This window comes from Impatiens glandulifera, chromosome 5, assembly GCF_907164915.1.
Source record: "Impatiens glandulifera chromosome 5, dImpGla2.1, whole genome shotgun sequence".
Classification (NCBI taxonomy): Eukaryota; Viridiplantae; Streptophyta; class Magnoliopsida; order Ericales; family Balsaminaceae; genus Impatiens; species Impatiens glandulifera.
In genome coordinates, this window is record NC_061866.1 from 35,644,506 (window position 1) to 35,662,297 (window position 17,792).

General features: G+C 30.6%; 1 protein-coding gene across 1 annotated transcript; it reads left to right on the forward strand.

Annotated features, from left to right (window-relative positions):
- The first annotated feature begins 9,928 nt into the window (after positions 1–9,928).
- On the forward strand, positions 9,929–13,785 carry LOC124937410. Its single transcript, XM_047477673.1, has 6 exons — positions 9,929–10,125; positions 10,211–12,058; positions 12,130–12,457; positions 12,545–13,017; positions 13,112–13,461; positions 13,546–13,785. The coding sequence occupies exons 1-6, from the start codon at positions 10,030–10,032 to the stop codon at positions 13,676–13,678; spliced, it is 3,228 nt and encodes a 1,075-aa protein (XP_047333629.1). The 5' UTR covers positions 9,929–10,029; the 3' UTR covers positions 13,679–13,785.
- The last annotated feature ends 4,007 nt before the right edge of the window (positions 13,786–17,792 follow it).

Consider the following 17,792-nt stretch of genomic DNA (forward strand, 5'->3'; position numbering starts at 1 on the left):
ATCCAGAATTTTCAAGAGATTTAAACATAGTGACCATTTTTGGAATCACTAGAGAAGAGACCGATGCAAAATCTATTTGGAGAGATTTTTCAACAAGAGAGTCCATTTTTATATGTTGTTTGAGAACTAGGGATTTAGATTACTAAGAGACACAAGAAAATTTCTTAGAGAGAGAAGACGAAGATTCATAAGAAGGATATTAAATCTCCTCGGATATGAACATTACTTTTATAGATAGAAACTGACGAATGAGAATTAAAGACATTGAGTAGATAAACCGTCAAAAATGTAGAAATCTGTTCCCAAGAAACTCATCATTTAAAGATGCAGCATTTAAATTTAATCATAAAAGTTAATCATTAATGCAAAGGCGTGAAGTAGAGGGACATTAGAAATTTTAGTCATATTTTTAACGTTGAAAGACATGTGTCTTCAAGTTATTAGATAAATTACTATTCAATTTTGGCTGGAATATGCATAGACAGCTCATGTAGCGGTGCACAGCTATTCCACTCGTCTAAAGATGAAGAGTCTAAATATATATGTAGTTAGACGACCTCGACTAACTCCTTGCGTTTAAGTTGGGTAGGCGTCTATTTAGACATGGGCGTCTAACTACATTTGTCTGACAGACGTCTAATAGACGTCAGCCTAAACCATAGACGTTTAGCCAACCTAAAGGAGCAAGTTGCATAAACAAGTATACGTCTAAGTAGGTATTTTCTTTAGACGACTAATCTATTAGACCGATTGAGACCTCTGTCTACACACGTCTGTCTAGTTACTTTTAAACAACAAATTCCCCCTGGATTTATGCATGATTAGTTCAAATAAATTACTCAAGATTTACAAGTCCTAAAATATTTCTAAAGTGAGAAAACTTAGTCTCGGGTAGTGGCTTTGTGAACACGTCTGCAACTTGTTGATCTATTGGGACATATTCAAGGCGAATAAGCTTCTGATTGACATTCTCTCGGATGAAAAGATGTCTAATTTCGATATGCTTTGTCTGAGAGTGTAACATAGGGTTGTAGGTTATTGCAATTGCACTTGTGTTATCGTAGAAAATCGGAGATTCTTCTGCCTCAATTCCATAATCCCTTAGTTGTTGTTGAACCCACAGAATTTGAGAACAGCAACTCCCTGCTGCAAGATATTCGGCTTCAGTAGTAGACATGGCAACAGACGTCTACTTCTTGTTAAACTAGGAGATCAGACGATCACCAAGGAACTGGAAAGTTCCACTAGTGCTCTTTCGATCAATCTTGCACCCTGCATAATCTGCATGTAAAAAGCTAGTAAGATTGCAACGGGAATCCTTCGGATACCACAGTCCCCCATTTTGAGTTCTCTTTAAATATTTCAAAATACACTTAGCATCCACATAATGAGATTATTTAGGATTAGCCTGGAATCTTCCATAGACACCAACAACAAACAGGATGTTTGGTCGGCTGGCAGTAAGATAGAGCAAGGAGACGATGATTCCTCTATAGGCAGTGATGTATACACTTTGTCCATATTCATCTTTGTCTAGCTTTCTAGAGGAGCTCATTGGAGTGGTTGTAGTCGAGCAGCTCTCCATTCCAAACTTCTTTAATAGCTCTCTATTGTATTTAGATTCGTTGATGAATGTTCCTTTTTCAAGTTGACGAACTTGAAGACTGAGGAAGAAGGTTAATTCTCTCATCATGCTTATCTCGAATTTATCATGCATTAACTTAGCAAATTTCTCACATAATTTAGGGTTAGTTGACCCAAATATGATATCATCAACATAGACTTGAATAAATAGAATATGAGAGTCTTTAACAAATCTAAACAGAGTTTTATCAACTATGTCAATGACAAAATCATGATCAAACAAAAATTTAGTTAAAGTGTCATACCAAGCTCTTGGAGCTTGTTTCAAACCATATAAAGTTTTATCAAGTTTAAAAATGTGATTTGGTAAAGAGTGATCTATAAAACTAGGAGATTGTTCAACATATACATCTTCATTTAAAGTATCATTTAAAAATGCACTTTTCACATCCATTTGAAATACTTTAAAATTCTTAAAAGATGCATAAGCTAGGAAGATTTCGATTGCCTCAAGTCTAGCTACAGGTGCAAATGACTCCTCAAAGTCGATTACTTCCTCATGTCTATATCCTTGAGCAACCAACCTGACTTTGTTTCTCACAACTAAACCATCTTCATTGAGCTTGTTTCGAAAAACTCATCTTGTTCCAATGACCGATTGATCAATCGGCCTTGGAGTTAGATGCCACACTTTATTTCTCTCAAATTGGTTTAGCTCCTCTTGCATTGCATTGATCCAATCTGGATCAAGCACTACTTAATCGTTTTTCTATGGCTCAATTTGAGAAATAAAGGCAGAGTTTGCCCTTTCATCCAATAATTGACGTCTTGTCCTACGAGGAGAGTTAAGATTTCCAATTATCAATTCTGGTGGATGATTTTTGTTCCATCTGAAGTTGTATCCTAAAGGATTAGACGTCTGATTAGATGGCCTTGCGACGTCCAAACTTTCAATACTCTGTTGACTGGAAGTTTGGACGTCTGGTTAATTCTCAACCGGATCATCCACCTGATCGGACGAATAATTCCTTTTGACAAGAGCTTCATCTTCACTATTAGATTCAAAACTTTTCGCTTCTAATTTGTTAGTAGTGTCAATGGAGTCGATAGAATTGTTTTCAACAGATTCATCACAAATAATATGAAAGGATTCCTCAACAGTTTGTGTTCGATTATTGTATACTCTGAAATCTTTACTAACTGAAGAGTAGCCTAACATGATTCCAGCATCTGCTTTAGCATTAAAGGCAGTCAAATAATATTTCCCATTGTTATGAATGAAACACTTACACCTGAAGATTCGAAAATAAGAAACTGTAGGAATTCTCCCATAAAATAGTTCATAGGGTGTTTTGTCAAAGTGTTTATTAACTATTGACCGATTTTGAGTATAGCATGTTGTGCCTATAGTTTCTGCCCAAAACTTTTGAGGAACACCTGAGTCGGCAAGCATAGATCTCGCTGCTTCCTTTAGTGTTGACTTTTCTCTCAGTAATACAATTTTGCTGTGGAGTTCTAGCACTAGAAAACTCGCGTCTAATACCAGACTCCTCGAGATAGGAAGTTAGGCGTCTATTGGTGAACTCGGTTCCCCGATCACTTTTAATTGAGATAATGCTTAAAGATTTTTGGTTTTGAAGTCTTCTAAGGATCTTAATCAAATTCTCAACCGTTTGATCCTTAGATTGCAAAAAAATAACCCACGTAAATATTGAAAAATCATTAATAATGACTAGGGTGAATCTCATTCCTCCTAAACTCTTTACAGGAATTGGACCAAAATGATCCATATGTAAAAGTTTCAAGCACCGGTTGGACTGAGATTTCCCTTTACTTTTGAACGATGATTTACTCTACTTATCTGACTGGCAGGCAGGATAATCTGTGTCCTTTGAAAACTTCAAATCAGGTAAACCAAAAAATAAATTATGCGAAAAAATGTTGTTAATGGTTTTAAAATTAAGATGGTTTAACCTCTAATGTCATAGCCAGTTTTGATCATTTTTGTCAATCATGCATATGAGATTAAATATCTTATTTTTCTAGTTCATTTTGTAAGAGTTTCTTACCCTACTTCCGGTCAGAAGAGTGTTACCCTGTTGATCCTTAACTAGGCATGCATTCGTTTGAAAATCGTCAGAAAATCCGTTATCACATAATTGGCTAATACTAATCAGGTTATAATACAAGTTTTCAACAAGTAGCATGTTGTTGATGGTTAGATTTCAATGGATAATCTTACCCTTACCCATGGTCTTACCCTTGCTGTTATCCCTAAAAGTGATCTTAGGCCCTAAGCAGTATGTAATTTTATTTTAAAGTCGTCTATCTCCGGTCATGTGTCTGGAACATTCACTGTCCACATATCAAATTAAATCTTCCAGGCAGTTAATCTGATATACCTACACAAAAACATATTTACAATCTTTTGGTAACCACATTCACTTGGGTCCTCGGTCAATTAGTCCCTTAGGAATCTATATTTGAGTAACTTCGATGGATTTCCCTTTTTTTGTTGTAATAAGTACGTATAATTTATGCTTAGCAGTCGTCTTCCTACTAGCATCTAATCCCTTAACTTTAGAGGATGGTTTTTATTTAAAACTCCTTGACTTCTTGTCAGGTTTTGATATGCCAGACTTGCTGGTTGCTTCCTTCCTAGGTTTCAATCAGCTTATAGTTGACGGAATATAAATAATCTCATCCTTTAAGGTTAGATCATCACGGCTTGGATCAGTTCCTTTATCAGTTAAGATCACTTTGACAAAATTTATTGGCTTAAACTTGTCTGTTGTTACAGGACTTGTCTGAGTTGTCATTGTCAAATTCTAAACCGGATTTTCATCCGGCAGGCCTTAGCATATAAATTTGTTGTCTAACAGAATCTTCAAACTTTGTCCAGGAACTGACTATATATGTTAAACGTTGGTTTTCAGATGAAAGAGTTTTAATATTTTCCTTGAGCATCTCATTCTCAGATGAGAGCTCAACTACTTTATTTTCAGAAACTTTTGGTTCAAAATCTTGAAATGAAAGAGAGTTATTGGTCTCATATTTTGATTTCATTTCATTAAATGAGTTTGATAACTTCTTGTACTCAATGACATGTCAATTAGATCATCTCTTGTAAATTATTTCGAAGAAAAGTCAAATACCTTAGATTGGTCATTTTTCATCAAGAATGTGACGACTTCGTTATTGATATCGCTAGATGAGTCCTCTAAGTCGTTATTGGCCCACTTGGACTTGCTTTCAATGCTCATAAGAACTTTCTGCTCTTTTCGGTTCTTCGTTATCTAATCGTTACAGCCATATATTTGAATTCAGCTTCTCCCAAATTTCTTTAGCGGAGGAGCATGACTTGATCTTATTGAATATATTCATGTCGATCGACTTGTATAAAATATCTTTGGTAACATTATTCAGGATGTTCATCATCTTTTCTTCAGTTGTCCATTCACATCTTGGTTTCTCAATCTTTATAGGACCATTAGTGATGACATACCACATGTCACAATCGATGGTAGTCAAATGAGCTTTCATTCTCATCATCCAATATTCATTGTTTTCTTTCGAGAGTAGAGGAATGTGGTTGACGACAGACATGTTTGAGGTTGTTGTTGGTGCTTGATAATAGAAAACGAGGCTCTAATACCACTTGTTTGGATCAGTACTAACAATAGAGACTAGGGTTTGACTATTGTTAACAGTTTATGATAAATTCTTCGATAGTAATCATATAAGGGATTAGTATCTGTTTCTATTCTTCACAAATACTTCAAACTCTTGAAACAAATTTAAGTGCAGAAGTGTTCGTCGGATTTGAAGCTTTGAACAACCGAATGTAAATGGTAGAAAGTAAAGAACACAAGGAGTTTTATGGATGTTCGAAGATAAAACTTTTACATCATCCCTTCTTCCACAACCAGAAGGATATCCACTAAATACTTTGAATTGAATATAACTTACTGATCTAGCTAACTCTCTATTGAATAGAACAATCTCTGTTTAACTTACAATATTCTCAGACAGCTATGCAGTAATTGAATTTCTCTCTTGATCTTGAAGGATGTAAGAATTCAGTAAGAGCAAGAGTAAAACAATGAGTTGGTTAATTCGAAGTGAACAACTTGTTGAGTAAGTAATTCAGTTATCAATTCATTCAGTAATTTATCCGTTGTCCTTGAGCATATATTTGTAGTACAAGGATACCAACAGTCGAATCTTCTTAATGGACACGTGGCAGGTGTCCGTTAGAAGGCCGCTCATAGTACCATAATACAAAAGACTCTAAGCAAATGGATCATGGTCGTACTAAACTGGTAGTGCGCTGAATATCCTTTGATATTGTCTTGTACTGGACAGGCAGTTGGAGGAATATTCACGTACATGCCATTCGTTCATTTGATACAATTAGTTGGCTTGTCAGGTTTCACAGAAGTGAGTGGAGCAGGAGTAGCAGACAGCTAGTTGATCGTTGTTAGACGTATACTTTCTTCAGACGGCTGCTAAAGCAAGACATTAGACGTGCTCCTTTAGACCTCGTCTAAGGGAGTTAGACGTCCTCGTCTAACTACGCATTCATTTATACCTCGTCTAAAGGAGTTAGACGACCTCGTCTAACTATGCTTCCTTTTAGACCTCTAAAGGAGTTAGACGACCTCGTCTAACTACGTTTCCCTTTAGACCTCGTCTAAAGGAGTTAGACTACCACATATAACTGCGTTTGACGTCTAATAAAGCCTACTTTAGACCACGTCTAAAGTAGCATAGTCTATATATGCACCTGCATAAAACAAATAGTCAACTTAGATTTATTCACAACTAAGTTTTAACAAAGATCATCAAAATCAGATCAGCATAAAATAAACTTATTTTCTAGTTTATTTTAGTCAAAATAATTTGACCCAACATCATGCGTAAAAATTCGGTTAGAAAGTTAGTCAAAAGCTAACGGTCGGATGACTTTAGTCAAAAACACCTACTAAGCCAAAAACACTACACAAAAATTGACTCAATTCGAAATATAGCTTAACACAAATGTTAGTTTATGTTTATTTAACAACAATATAACATCAAATTCACTTCCAATAATTAATTGATCATGAAGATAAATAAAATCACCCAAATTTCAAGAATAATTTTAAATTAAAAGGTGTTCTTAAAAATTGCAATCATTTTATTTAACTAATATACAACATTATACATATTTTAAAGTATTTCCTTTTAAACAACAAACTCAAGAACACACTTTATTTAACCACTTTAAGTCAATTTGCGCGTTTTTGATTTGATGTGAATTTGAGAATTCTATGTACAGAGAAATGTTCTAATACACTTCAATTGACAATATGCAAATTCAATTTAACAATCCAAGCATCATACATACATCAAAAATAAAGAAAATCGAAACTGCTATTTATTGAAATTGAAATACAAAACAAAAGTAGATTTGATAGAATTCCTTACAAAGGTTATTAATATTCTTATCAAGTTAGTCACGAAATTTCAAAACAAAATAATTTGATTAAGATACAATGAGACAAGTTTGGCTATTTTGCTTTGAAAACTAAAAAATCAGGATATGGATAGTTGTATTTTTTTTTATAGGTAGCTTAGGGTATTTATAAGGTGACCTAAAAAAAATAGGTAAAAAATCATAGTCAAACTCCAGAAATTTTGTTTTTGGCTTTTTTTTTTTTTTTTATCTAGAATCTTCTTCTCTGGTTGGATAATTTGTGGTTATTGATTGGTTGAATGTGTTAATAAATTTTAAATTCTGCACATCCATAGCTTTTCACAGCACTTATGGTTTTTAGTATGTCTCTAGTTAAAACAAGTGAGAAAAACACATTTAAAGAAATTAAAGAAGATTGCATGCGGCTTTGATAGAGTCTTCCTAAAATCCGTTGGAGAACACCCAAAAATATTTCATAAGTCGATTGGTCGAAATAGAGAAATGATAGAGAGAATTTGGAAAATAGAATGAGAGACGGAATGATATGGTGCAATCTGATTGCCTGAAAAAAAAAAAATTCTTTCTTCTCTCCCTACTCGCACTTTTTATTATTTCCATCAATTAGGTGATAACACACCATTCCCTCCCGGTCAGTTCGATCCTGTCATTATAGGCATTAAATTTATCCACTAAGGCAACGCCACCTATATAAATAAAAATAGAAAAAATCGACAAATGAGGGTGATACTTCAATTTTGTGTATATATTGTCTGTACGAATAGGATGGAAGTAACATTTATCTTCCCTTCCCCTATCATTCCTCGTCCATATATTTATATATATATATATAAATAAATATCCCTTTTCTAAAAATACCTTCAAAACAAAATAAACACATTAATAATAAATAAACACATTAATAATAAATAAATTTGTTTATATATTAATATATCATTTATTTTATATATTTTAGCCTATTCTCCAAAATTGCCTTCAATTGACATGATAAATTGCTCTCAAAATAATTATTTATTTAATAATTCGTACAAATAGTATGTATATGAATTTTATAAAACCATAAGCTGAGAATTTATTAAAAAAATATAAATTATAAAATTGGAGAGGACAAATTAGTGTCTACCCTCTCTTTAACTAACGTCCAAACTTGAAAGATTATTCTAAATTTTTTATTTTTCTTAAATCTCAATTATGCAAGTTTTTAATAGAAGATATAAATTTAAGAATTTTTAAAAATAAAACATTACATTTATAGAATTATTGTCATCAAATATTTCTAAAACTTACTTGTTTAAATATAAATTATATGGACCAATCATAAATTTAATATAAAATAACAAACACACAAATTAATATAGACTTTAACAAATAAAATAATTTACATCTTAAAATATTTATAATTTATTTGTTTCATATAATATTTGAATATGCACAAAAGTTAACATCGTGGATGGTGATGAAACCCAGGAAAGGGCGGAATAGAAAGCGCAATAAACTATGACTTCTTCTCTCTAGTCAAAGGTTTATTGTTTGAATGGTTCACATTTATAAAAATTGTAACTAGATACAAATTTAATACGTTTCATAATTTCTCATTCAAATCAATACATCTTTATAAAAAATATATATATATAATTATTTCCAAATAGTATAGTTGTTGAATAGTTGTTGAATTATTTGAATTTTTGGACTTGTTTGATATACATTATTATTTGAATAAAATTTAACTATTAATCAATTCATCCAATATATTGTCAAAATCTATTTTTGATGATAGTAAGCCAAACCAAACAAACAAGTTCATTTGATTTAGATTTGTTTGAATTTTTTTTAGTCAACTATTTTTTTTATATTTTAACAATTAAATTATTAGATGAAAAATGAAAAATGATTAGGCGAGAAATTTGGTAAGAGAATGACTTGACATAATTTAAAATAAAATAATTTCTCTCTTTTCTCTCACTTTTACATTTTTCATTAATGAAGTGATGCCCTTCTCTCTCTATCACTTCTCTTAAATCATTTAATTTATCAATTAAAATAATTAAACACCTATATTTTATTTTTAAAATTTAAATTAAAAAATATTATAATAATTTAAAAATTATAAACTACATTGAGATTAAATAAATAACTCAATTAATAAAATATTCTTTCACTTCCTCTCATCTACCGAATACTAAAATACATTATATTTTAAATTATTATTTTTTATTTTATCATTATATATTAATATTTTTAAATTTTTTAACAAAAAAAATAACTATACATTTTCAAAATCATCACCAATCAATAATTTTTAAATAATTCATATATTTAAAAAACAAACAAGCCCTAACTTATTTTTCATCCAACAAACTATTTTTTTTTTTTATAAATATCATAAAACATTCATAAATATCCAACATAAAATCCTATAAACAAGCCCTTAACTTATTTTTCATCAAAAAAAAAAAATTTAAAAAATATCCAATAAAACATACCCAAATATACAACATCAAACAAACCCTTATGTTAATTTAATTTATTTCTTTATGAAAATAAACTTCATCAAACTTAATATAAAATAAACCAAATAGGACAGGCCCTTTATATAGAAAACTTTTAAAAAGAAAAGGTTGAATAATTTAATGGAACTAAACGACTTCACGATGACTTAATACAGTGGAATACTAAACGGGCGCGAAAAGTCTCTAATTTTACGCTTAGAATTCTGCTATTGACTCGTTTGATCATTGTTCATGAGAATACACTTTAAATTCTTTCCAACATGAAATGGGTTTGCTTTTCTTGTATACATATTATATAATAATCGAGAAAAAGCTAATGCAGAATCGTACTATAGTTCTTTCTTTCTTGTCATTGTCATATAAAATCACTACCTTTCTTTTCCTTGGTCAGTAAGACTCCCTCTCTATCTCTATCTCTCTTCTCCATCTCTGTTTTTGCATTTTGGAGTTTGAACAGAGATGTCGACGACGAAGACGAAAGACGTAAACTTGATCGATTGGGTCTTCTCTTGGTCTATTTCAGACATATGTAATAAAAATCTTTACAAGGATCAGGTATGTTTTGTTTGATTTTGATCTTTGATCTTTGTTTGTTTTGTGGGAAATATGGTGTTCTAGTTCTTGTTCTTTATTGAAACAGGTGAGAGAGATTCCTAGGACCTTTTCATCGACCAAAGAGTATTTGGATTCGTTCAAAATGCCTTTGATTGAGGAAACCCATGCTGATTTATTTTCAAAGTTCGCTGCTTTAGCTCAAGCTCCTCTTTTTAAAAGTTTTTCAATAGAACCAGCCAAAGATTTCCGTCCTCCCAATCTCTTGAACTACAAAATCGAATGTCCTAGAATGAAGGAAACTGTTAACGATGACCCATTATATGAACCGGAAGTGGGTGATCTCATAGCTTTGACTGAAGTCAAGCCGAAATGTATTGATGATCTTAACGGACGCAAAATTCCATATACTATAGGTATAGTTGAAGATGTAGGTTTAGATGAATTTCAAGATAAACCTGTCTGTTGTACTATAAAATCGTCTAAAATGATCGATCTTGAATGTTTTAAAGAAGAACATTCAAGTAGGATGATGATGATGAAGAAGAATGATAAGAATAACCTTTATGTTGTTCATCTTACCAACTTGGTCACGAATGAACGTATATGGACATCATTGAATAGTAGCTCAAATGTGGAGATGAACATGAACATAATCAAAAATGTTCTTAACGTCGATCCTAATTCTGATCATTGTGATTCATGCTGCACTGTTGAAGAAAATCAGTCTCAACCTCTCACATTTGCTAGACTTCTAATAGGATCATATGAGTTAGATGATTCTCAAAAGGCTGCAATTTTGGAATGCATTGCTAGGAAGGAATGTACTCATAGAAACACTGTGAAACTTATATGGGGTCCTCCGGGGACAGGGAAAACAAAGACGGTTGCTTCTCTGTTGTATGTTTTACTTAGGATGAAATGCAGAACACTTACATGTGCACCCACAAACATTGCGGTTGTGGGAGTGACATCGCGTTTGATGGGTTTGTTTCGAAATAGGCTTAAATTGGATACCTATGGTTTAGGAGATATAGTTTTGTTTGGAAATGAAGAGCGAATGAAGATTGAATATCATGAGGAACTTCATGATGTTTTCTTGGACTTTCGTGTTTCGATACTTGTTCGTTGTACTTATCCCGTGACCGGGTGGTTAGGTAGTGCAAAATCCTTTATGAATCTACTTGAAGACCCTAAAAATGCTTATACAAGGTATTTGAATAAAGAAAAGAATCCGGAAGGCAATGAGAAAGACAGTTTTGAAAAAGTAACTGCTAATGATGATAAACTAAGCAAGAAAACAGGGAGTAAGGTTTTCTTGAGTGCCATGAAGGACATTGAGAGTAAGAGGAGACGAGAGATGATGATGAAGAAGAAGAAGAAGAAAGATAAGGTGATGCCATCGACGAGCGCAAACGAAAACAAAGAGATCAAGACATTTGAAGATTTCTTTATGAGCGAGTACTATTCAATAAGAAATAGTCTCATATTTTGTACTAAAAGTATTTATACTCATTTTCCAACAAACTTAATCCCATCATCAACCGCGGTAAAGATGATCAGGCTCGTGGAGTTGCTCAATTCCATTGAAAGAACTAAACCAATAAACGCAGATGTTGACGAAAACATGAATTCCTCGGAGATCGAGTGTGTCGAAATACTTAAAATCCTTGAAAAAGAACTCGATCTGCCAAAAACAGCATCATTTTCCGAGCTCAAGAGTCTCTGTTTACAAAATGCTCAATTAATATTCTGCACTGCTTCCAGCTCTTCAAAGTTACAATCAGAAAGGATGACCCCATTCAAGTTATTAGTAGTGGACGAAGCAGCTCAGCTTAAAGAATGCGAATCAACGATCCCATTACAACTCTCTGGTTTAAGGCATGCTATTCTCATCGGAGACGAAAGACAACTTCCAGCCATGGTCCAAAGCAGGGTAATTTTCATTTATTCAAATTCTTTGTAGTTATTTTTTCCAAGTCTTTCAAACTGCTATTATCCCTTCAGATTTCTGAGAAGGCTATGTTTGGGAGGAGTCTCTTTGAAAGAATGGTGATTTTAGGAATTCAAAAACACCTTCTAAACATTCAGTATAGAATGCATCCTTCTATTAGCATGTTTCCCAACAAGCAATTCTACCAAGGCAAGATCTTGAATGGCCCTAATGTCATAAAGAGAGAGTACGAGAAGCAGTTCCTTAAGGGACCTATGTTTGGCTCATACTCTTTCATAGACCTCCCTTATGGTATGGAAGACAAAGGTCATGAAATGTTTAGTAAGATGAACATGGTTGAGGTAGTTGTTGCTGCTGAGATTATAGAACGCGTCTATAAAGGTAAGAAAAAACAGATTTTATTGTAGAACATTAATCTACATACATTATTCTAAAACAATCTTTATTACGCTCTACTTCTATACTCAGAATCGGTTGCTGCAAGACGGAAGGTAAGCATTGGCTGCATATCGCCTTACAAGGCTCAAGTTTATGCCCTGCAGAAAAGGCTGGGAAAGAAGTACGATAATAAACACAATTTCTCTGTGAGTGTTCGCTCTGTTGACGGTTTTCAAGGTGGTGAAGAGGATGTTATAATCATATCTACCGTTAGATCCAATTTGAATGGATCAATAGGCTTTCTTTCCAATTGCCAAAGGGCAAATGTAGCCTTAACCCGAGCCAGGTATGGTCTGTGGATATTGGGTAATGCTGCAACCTTGATCAACAGTGGCACTATTTGGAGGAATTTGGTTATGGATGCGAAGAGTAGGGGTTGCTACTACAATGCATCAGATGATGACAATCTGTCTCAAGCTATTTATTGTTCACTTATTGAACTTGATCAACTGCATTTGCTATTAAATTCTGATTCTCTACTTTTCAAGGAAGCAAAATGGAAGGTTCAATTCACTTAATGATTTTCTATCTATATGGTGTGCTAATAACTTCAGTGATTCTATTAAGTTCATTTCCTAATTCTTTGTTGTTTTTCAGGTTCACTTCAGTGATGAATTCTTCCAGAGCATGAGAAGATCTAGAGATGATAGAGTTTCTAAAGATGTTATTTCTCTTATAGAAAGACTCTCAACAGGTTGGCGCGAGCATCAGGTTGGCGTAGGAACTTCATTGGAGCTTTTGGAGCTGTACAAGATTAATAATGGACCCTTAAGTCTTGTCTGGTCAGTGGATGTTGTTCTTGACGGATCGAGGTTTACTCAGGTTCTAAAGATTTGGGATATCTTGCATCCGGCCAAAATCCCACAAATGGTTAAGAAACTTGAAATAGTATTTGGGAATTACACGGTTAATGTGATGAATCGCTGCAAATCAAAGATATTTGATGGGTAAATAATTCTTTATGTCCAAGAATCTCTAAAATTTTGTAAACTGTTTGGTGTTGCTAATATTTTTATGTTTCAATTTGTAAGGGAGTTAGCTGTTCCTTCAACATGGCCAGCAGATCCATCTACATCAGCAGCAAGTAACTGTTATATGAGAGGAAATAGTAGAGGTAATCTTCTAATGAAGAAAAAGCCACAATCAAGTAAAAACAGACTATGATTTGTTGGCAATTTAAGATCCTCTTTTTCTAATAGATGTGAATGTTAAAATGTATGGATTGAACTTTGAATTTCAAGTATAACTTAAGTGTATGTTATGTAACTGCTATGTTAAACTTGACAATTTCATTTTGTAAGAGTTTCTCTTATTGTTTTGGCATATGGTTAACCAAATTATTATGAAAATTGATTGTTATTTACTTTTTATTGTCATTTTTAACTTAAGTGGATTGTATCATCAATAACAAGTAACAACAAAAAAGTACCATCATTATTGGCCTTTAGCGACAGACATAGATGAGTCTTAATTTACAATGGATGCAATGTGGCTAAAAGGTGGAGCGACTGGTTTTAAAATGTTGCTCAAAGATTTGGCGATGACATTATTAACATGGTTATTAGGGATGACAATAGGGTGGACGGGGCACACTCCCCTACTGTCCCGCTCGTTCTACTTTGAAATTTTTTATTACAATTTTCGTTCAGTTTCAAAGAATAAGATACATCATTCATACCATATTCTTTTAAAAACAATTATTTTTTATAATAAAATTATATAAAATAGTTTATATATATATCACAAATATACTTAATTGTCACTTCATGTCATATATTATTTCATAGAAATGATTTTTTTTTAAGACTTAGGGGATGGATAGAAATTATAATAATTCTGATGGATTATGTGAGTGAATTTATTAAGATTTTTTTTTTAAATTAAAACTAGTATTGTTATTTTTTTTTTATTATATTTTAATTAATTAAATATATAAAATATTATTATTTTAATGCTATAATTGTAAAATATATAAAATATTTAAGCGTCTAATAATTTAATAAAATATAAACATTTAATATCTTATCCTATTAATTATATTTTTTTTTTTACAAAATAAAAATAATTATAATAAAAGAGTTATTATTTAAATTTTTTACTAAATAAAAATTTATCTATCAAATATAAATAATATAAAACTAAGTCTTTAAAATATTATATATTAATAATAAATAAACCCATCTAAACTAAATATAAAGTTTTACTTAATAATATAACTACATATAATTGTTTTAATAACATTTTTTATTCAAATATTTCATATTTAATTTTTTAAATATTTTTAAATAGTTTCTTTTATATAAAAGTGTTATTTTATTTTTAAATTATATTTTATATTTTAATTAATTTATTATAATTTTATTATTAATATATAATATTTAAAATTAATTATATAAAAATGATTATATTATTATTAGTTATTGTAATTATTATTAAAATTTTATTTTATTAATTTTATTTTATTTTAATAATTCTTTGTTATTATTTAAATAATTAAAATAATTTCTTGTAATAAATAAATTAAAATCTTTATTATTATTTTAATTATAAATAAATGTGTAATATAATTATAAATAAAAATATATATAATATTATAATTATAATTATAATTATAAAAAGAGAGTGTGAACATTAGAGTGAACATAATGGAAGAGAATGAATTCCAAGAGAATGAGATTCATCCTTCCCAATTTAAAGATGGATAAGTGATTCTTAAATATTCTGTAATCATCCCTCCTCTAGTCTAGCGGCAATAAAAGTTGAATATTAATCTTAAGTTCCTGAGTTCGAACCTGTCAGATTAACGGACTATATACTGGAATCATGCACTTAATTTTTGTACCATTGTAATTGTTTAATGGTTATAAGTCCAATTTAAATTATGTTTTAATTAGTAAAAAAATACATTCAAATTTTATAACTAAAGGGTTAGAAATTAAATTGGTTGCTTAGAACATATAATTGTAACTGTATTTGAGCAACTCCAATAATGGAACATCAACAATATCCAAATTATTGAGTTACTCATAAACTCTTTTATTTCTATTATTAACCTTTTTAAAATTGCAATTACTAAATAGATCTACATTTTTTTTTCTTGTTTGACTAAGTAACTTAAACTTCCATTTTTCTCACACAACCTTATTTTCAAATAATCTTATACATAATAATTAATAAGCAAACCACATTTTCTATGAAGGTAGTCAAATTCGATCATTATAGACTTTAAGATAGGAATTTAATAACATTACTTTATCTATATAATATGCAGAATCTCAATACAAACAAGGCCAACTGCTTTGAATATTTAGAATCATTCTTTAATGGCACTAGACGACTTCCCGATGACTTAAAACAAAGAAATACGAAACAGGCGTCCAGACCCTTTTTAAGTATAGAGTCCTGCTATTGCTTTGATCATTGTTCTTTCTTTTTTATTGCAATTTGGCTTGCTTTTCTGAATATAATATTGAAAAGTAAATGTATAATAGTACTATATAGTCCCTACTCTCATTATTGCCTTTTCCTCTACTTGTAAGAATTTATTTCAATATTTTCTTTTAAGTAAATTATTTTTCATATTTATTTATAAAAAAATTAAAAAAAACCTAATCATTAATTATTTAAATAATTTTTTAACATAATTATTGGTATAAGTTAAGACATTTATATTATAAATATTTTAATAAAAGTTTAGTGGTAAAAAAATAGGAAGGGACCTTAATTGTTCGAAAATGTTACATTACTTTAGACATTTATATTAAATCGAAAAATGAAAACTTGATTGAATGAATTAAAAGTTTACCTTCAACCTTACTTATAGTGTCAATTTGATCACTGGTGAATTTTAATGTCTCTTTAACTACTCAAAAACACAATGTTTAATTATCCTGAGATATTGTTCTAAACGTGTGCTCTTTCTCAACTCTAATGTTTGCATCATCTTTATAGAAGAGTAGACTTATATAGAGATATATGAAGATAACAAATATTATTTTATACTATTATTCTCCCCCAAATAACTCAAAAGATTTATTTGTATGAATATAATGGAATATATTTATAACGCTAAAAATCAACTATTTTTAAATTGAAGTTTTCAAACTCGATAGGTATGTCTTATAACTTATAATTTTCTCGAGTGAGACGATAAACAAAAGTAGTATGTGTGACCCGAGTGCATTTAAAATTGTCAATTTTGATTAAATTTGACTTTTTTAAAGTTGTTGCCCAATTTATTTTAAAAAAAAAAATTTGTGTGTTCAAACGCATTCTAGATATTATGTTTTTGATTCGATGATTAGTTACACGTGAGAAAGAGTATTTACGCTACGTCTCACGTATTCATCACATTACGGTCTTTATTTTAAACTTTTGACAATTTAAAAAAAAATTATTTTACAAATTTTATTACATTATGTCCTAATATTTGCGTCCTCTAAGGATAAGTCCAAACATAAATGTGAAATTATGTTTGTAAGTCATGTTCCTATGACCTTTATCTAAATAACATATATCTTAAATCTAAAAAGTGAGGGAAAGGAAGTACCTAGTGAGATGCACAATTCTCAATAAAGGTACCTAAAAAAGATTAAATTGTTAACTTTAAAAAATAAAAATAAACCCAAACAAATCTTTATCAAAATATATATTTTTTTTTATTTTTGTTAAAATATTGTTTTTATTTTTGTGTTTACTATTTTTTTGGATTTTTTATATGTAAATAATGAATATAAATATAAAAAAATAAAATAAAAAAATAGCTAAACATGTCCTAAACAAAAATATATTTTTGTTTTTTTTTCTTTTCGAAAATGATATTTTTTGGTGTTTAATATATTTGGATATTTTTTAAAATTAATTAAGGCATTTAAATAAAAGAAAATGAGAAAAATAAATGAGATTAAAACAAACTAGCCCTTAGGCCAAGCTGGCTGATGAGATGGTAGGAGAATCTGGGCAGCGGGGAGGACTAAGGCCGTTTGATGTATGGGTTATTTGGATAAATCCTGGATTTTTTTCCAAATAACCCTTGTATAATGAAAATGATAAAAAACCAAGTTTTTTTTATTTTTATTCCTATTATACCCCTCCCTCTCTCCCCCTTCTCTCCCTTTCTCTTCCTCTCTCTTCCTCTCTCTTCCTCTCTCTTCCTCTCTCTTCCTCTCTCTTCCTCTCTCTCTATAATAAAATAATATTATATTAAATAAAATTTTAAATATAATTAAATAAATATTAAAAACTATATATATATATATTAATATTAACTTTTATTAAT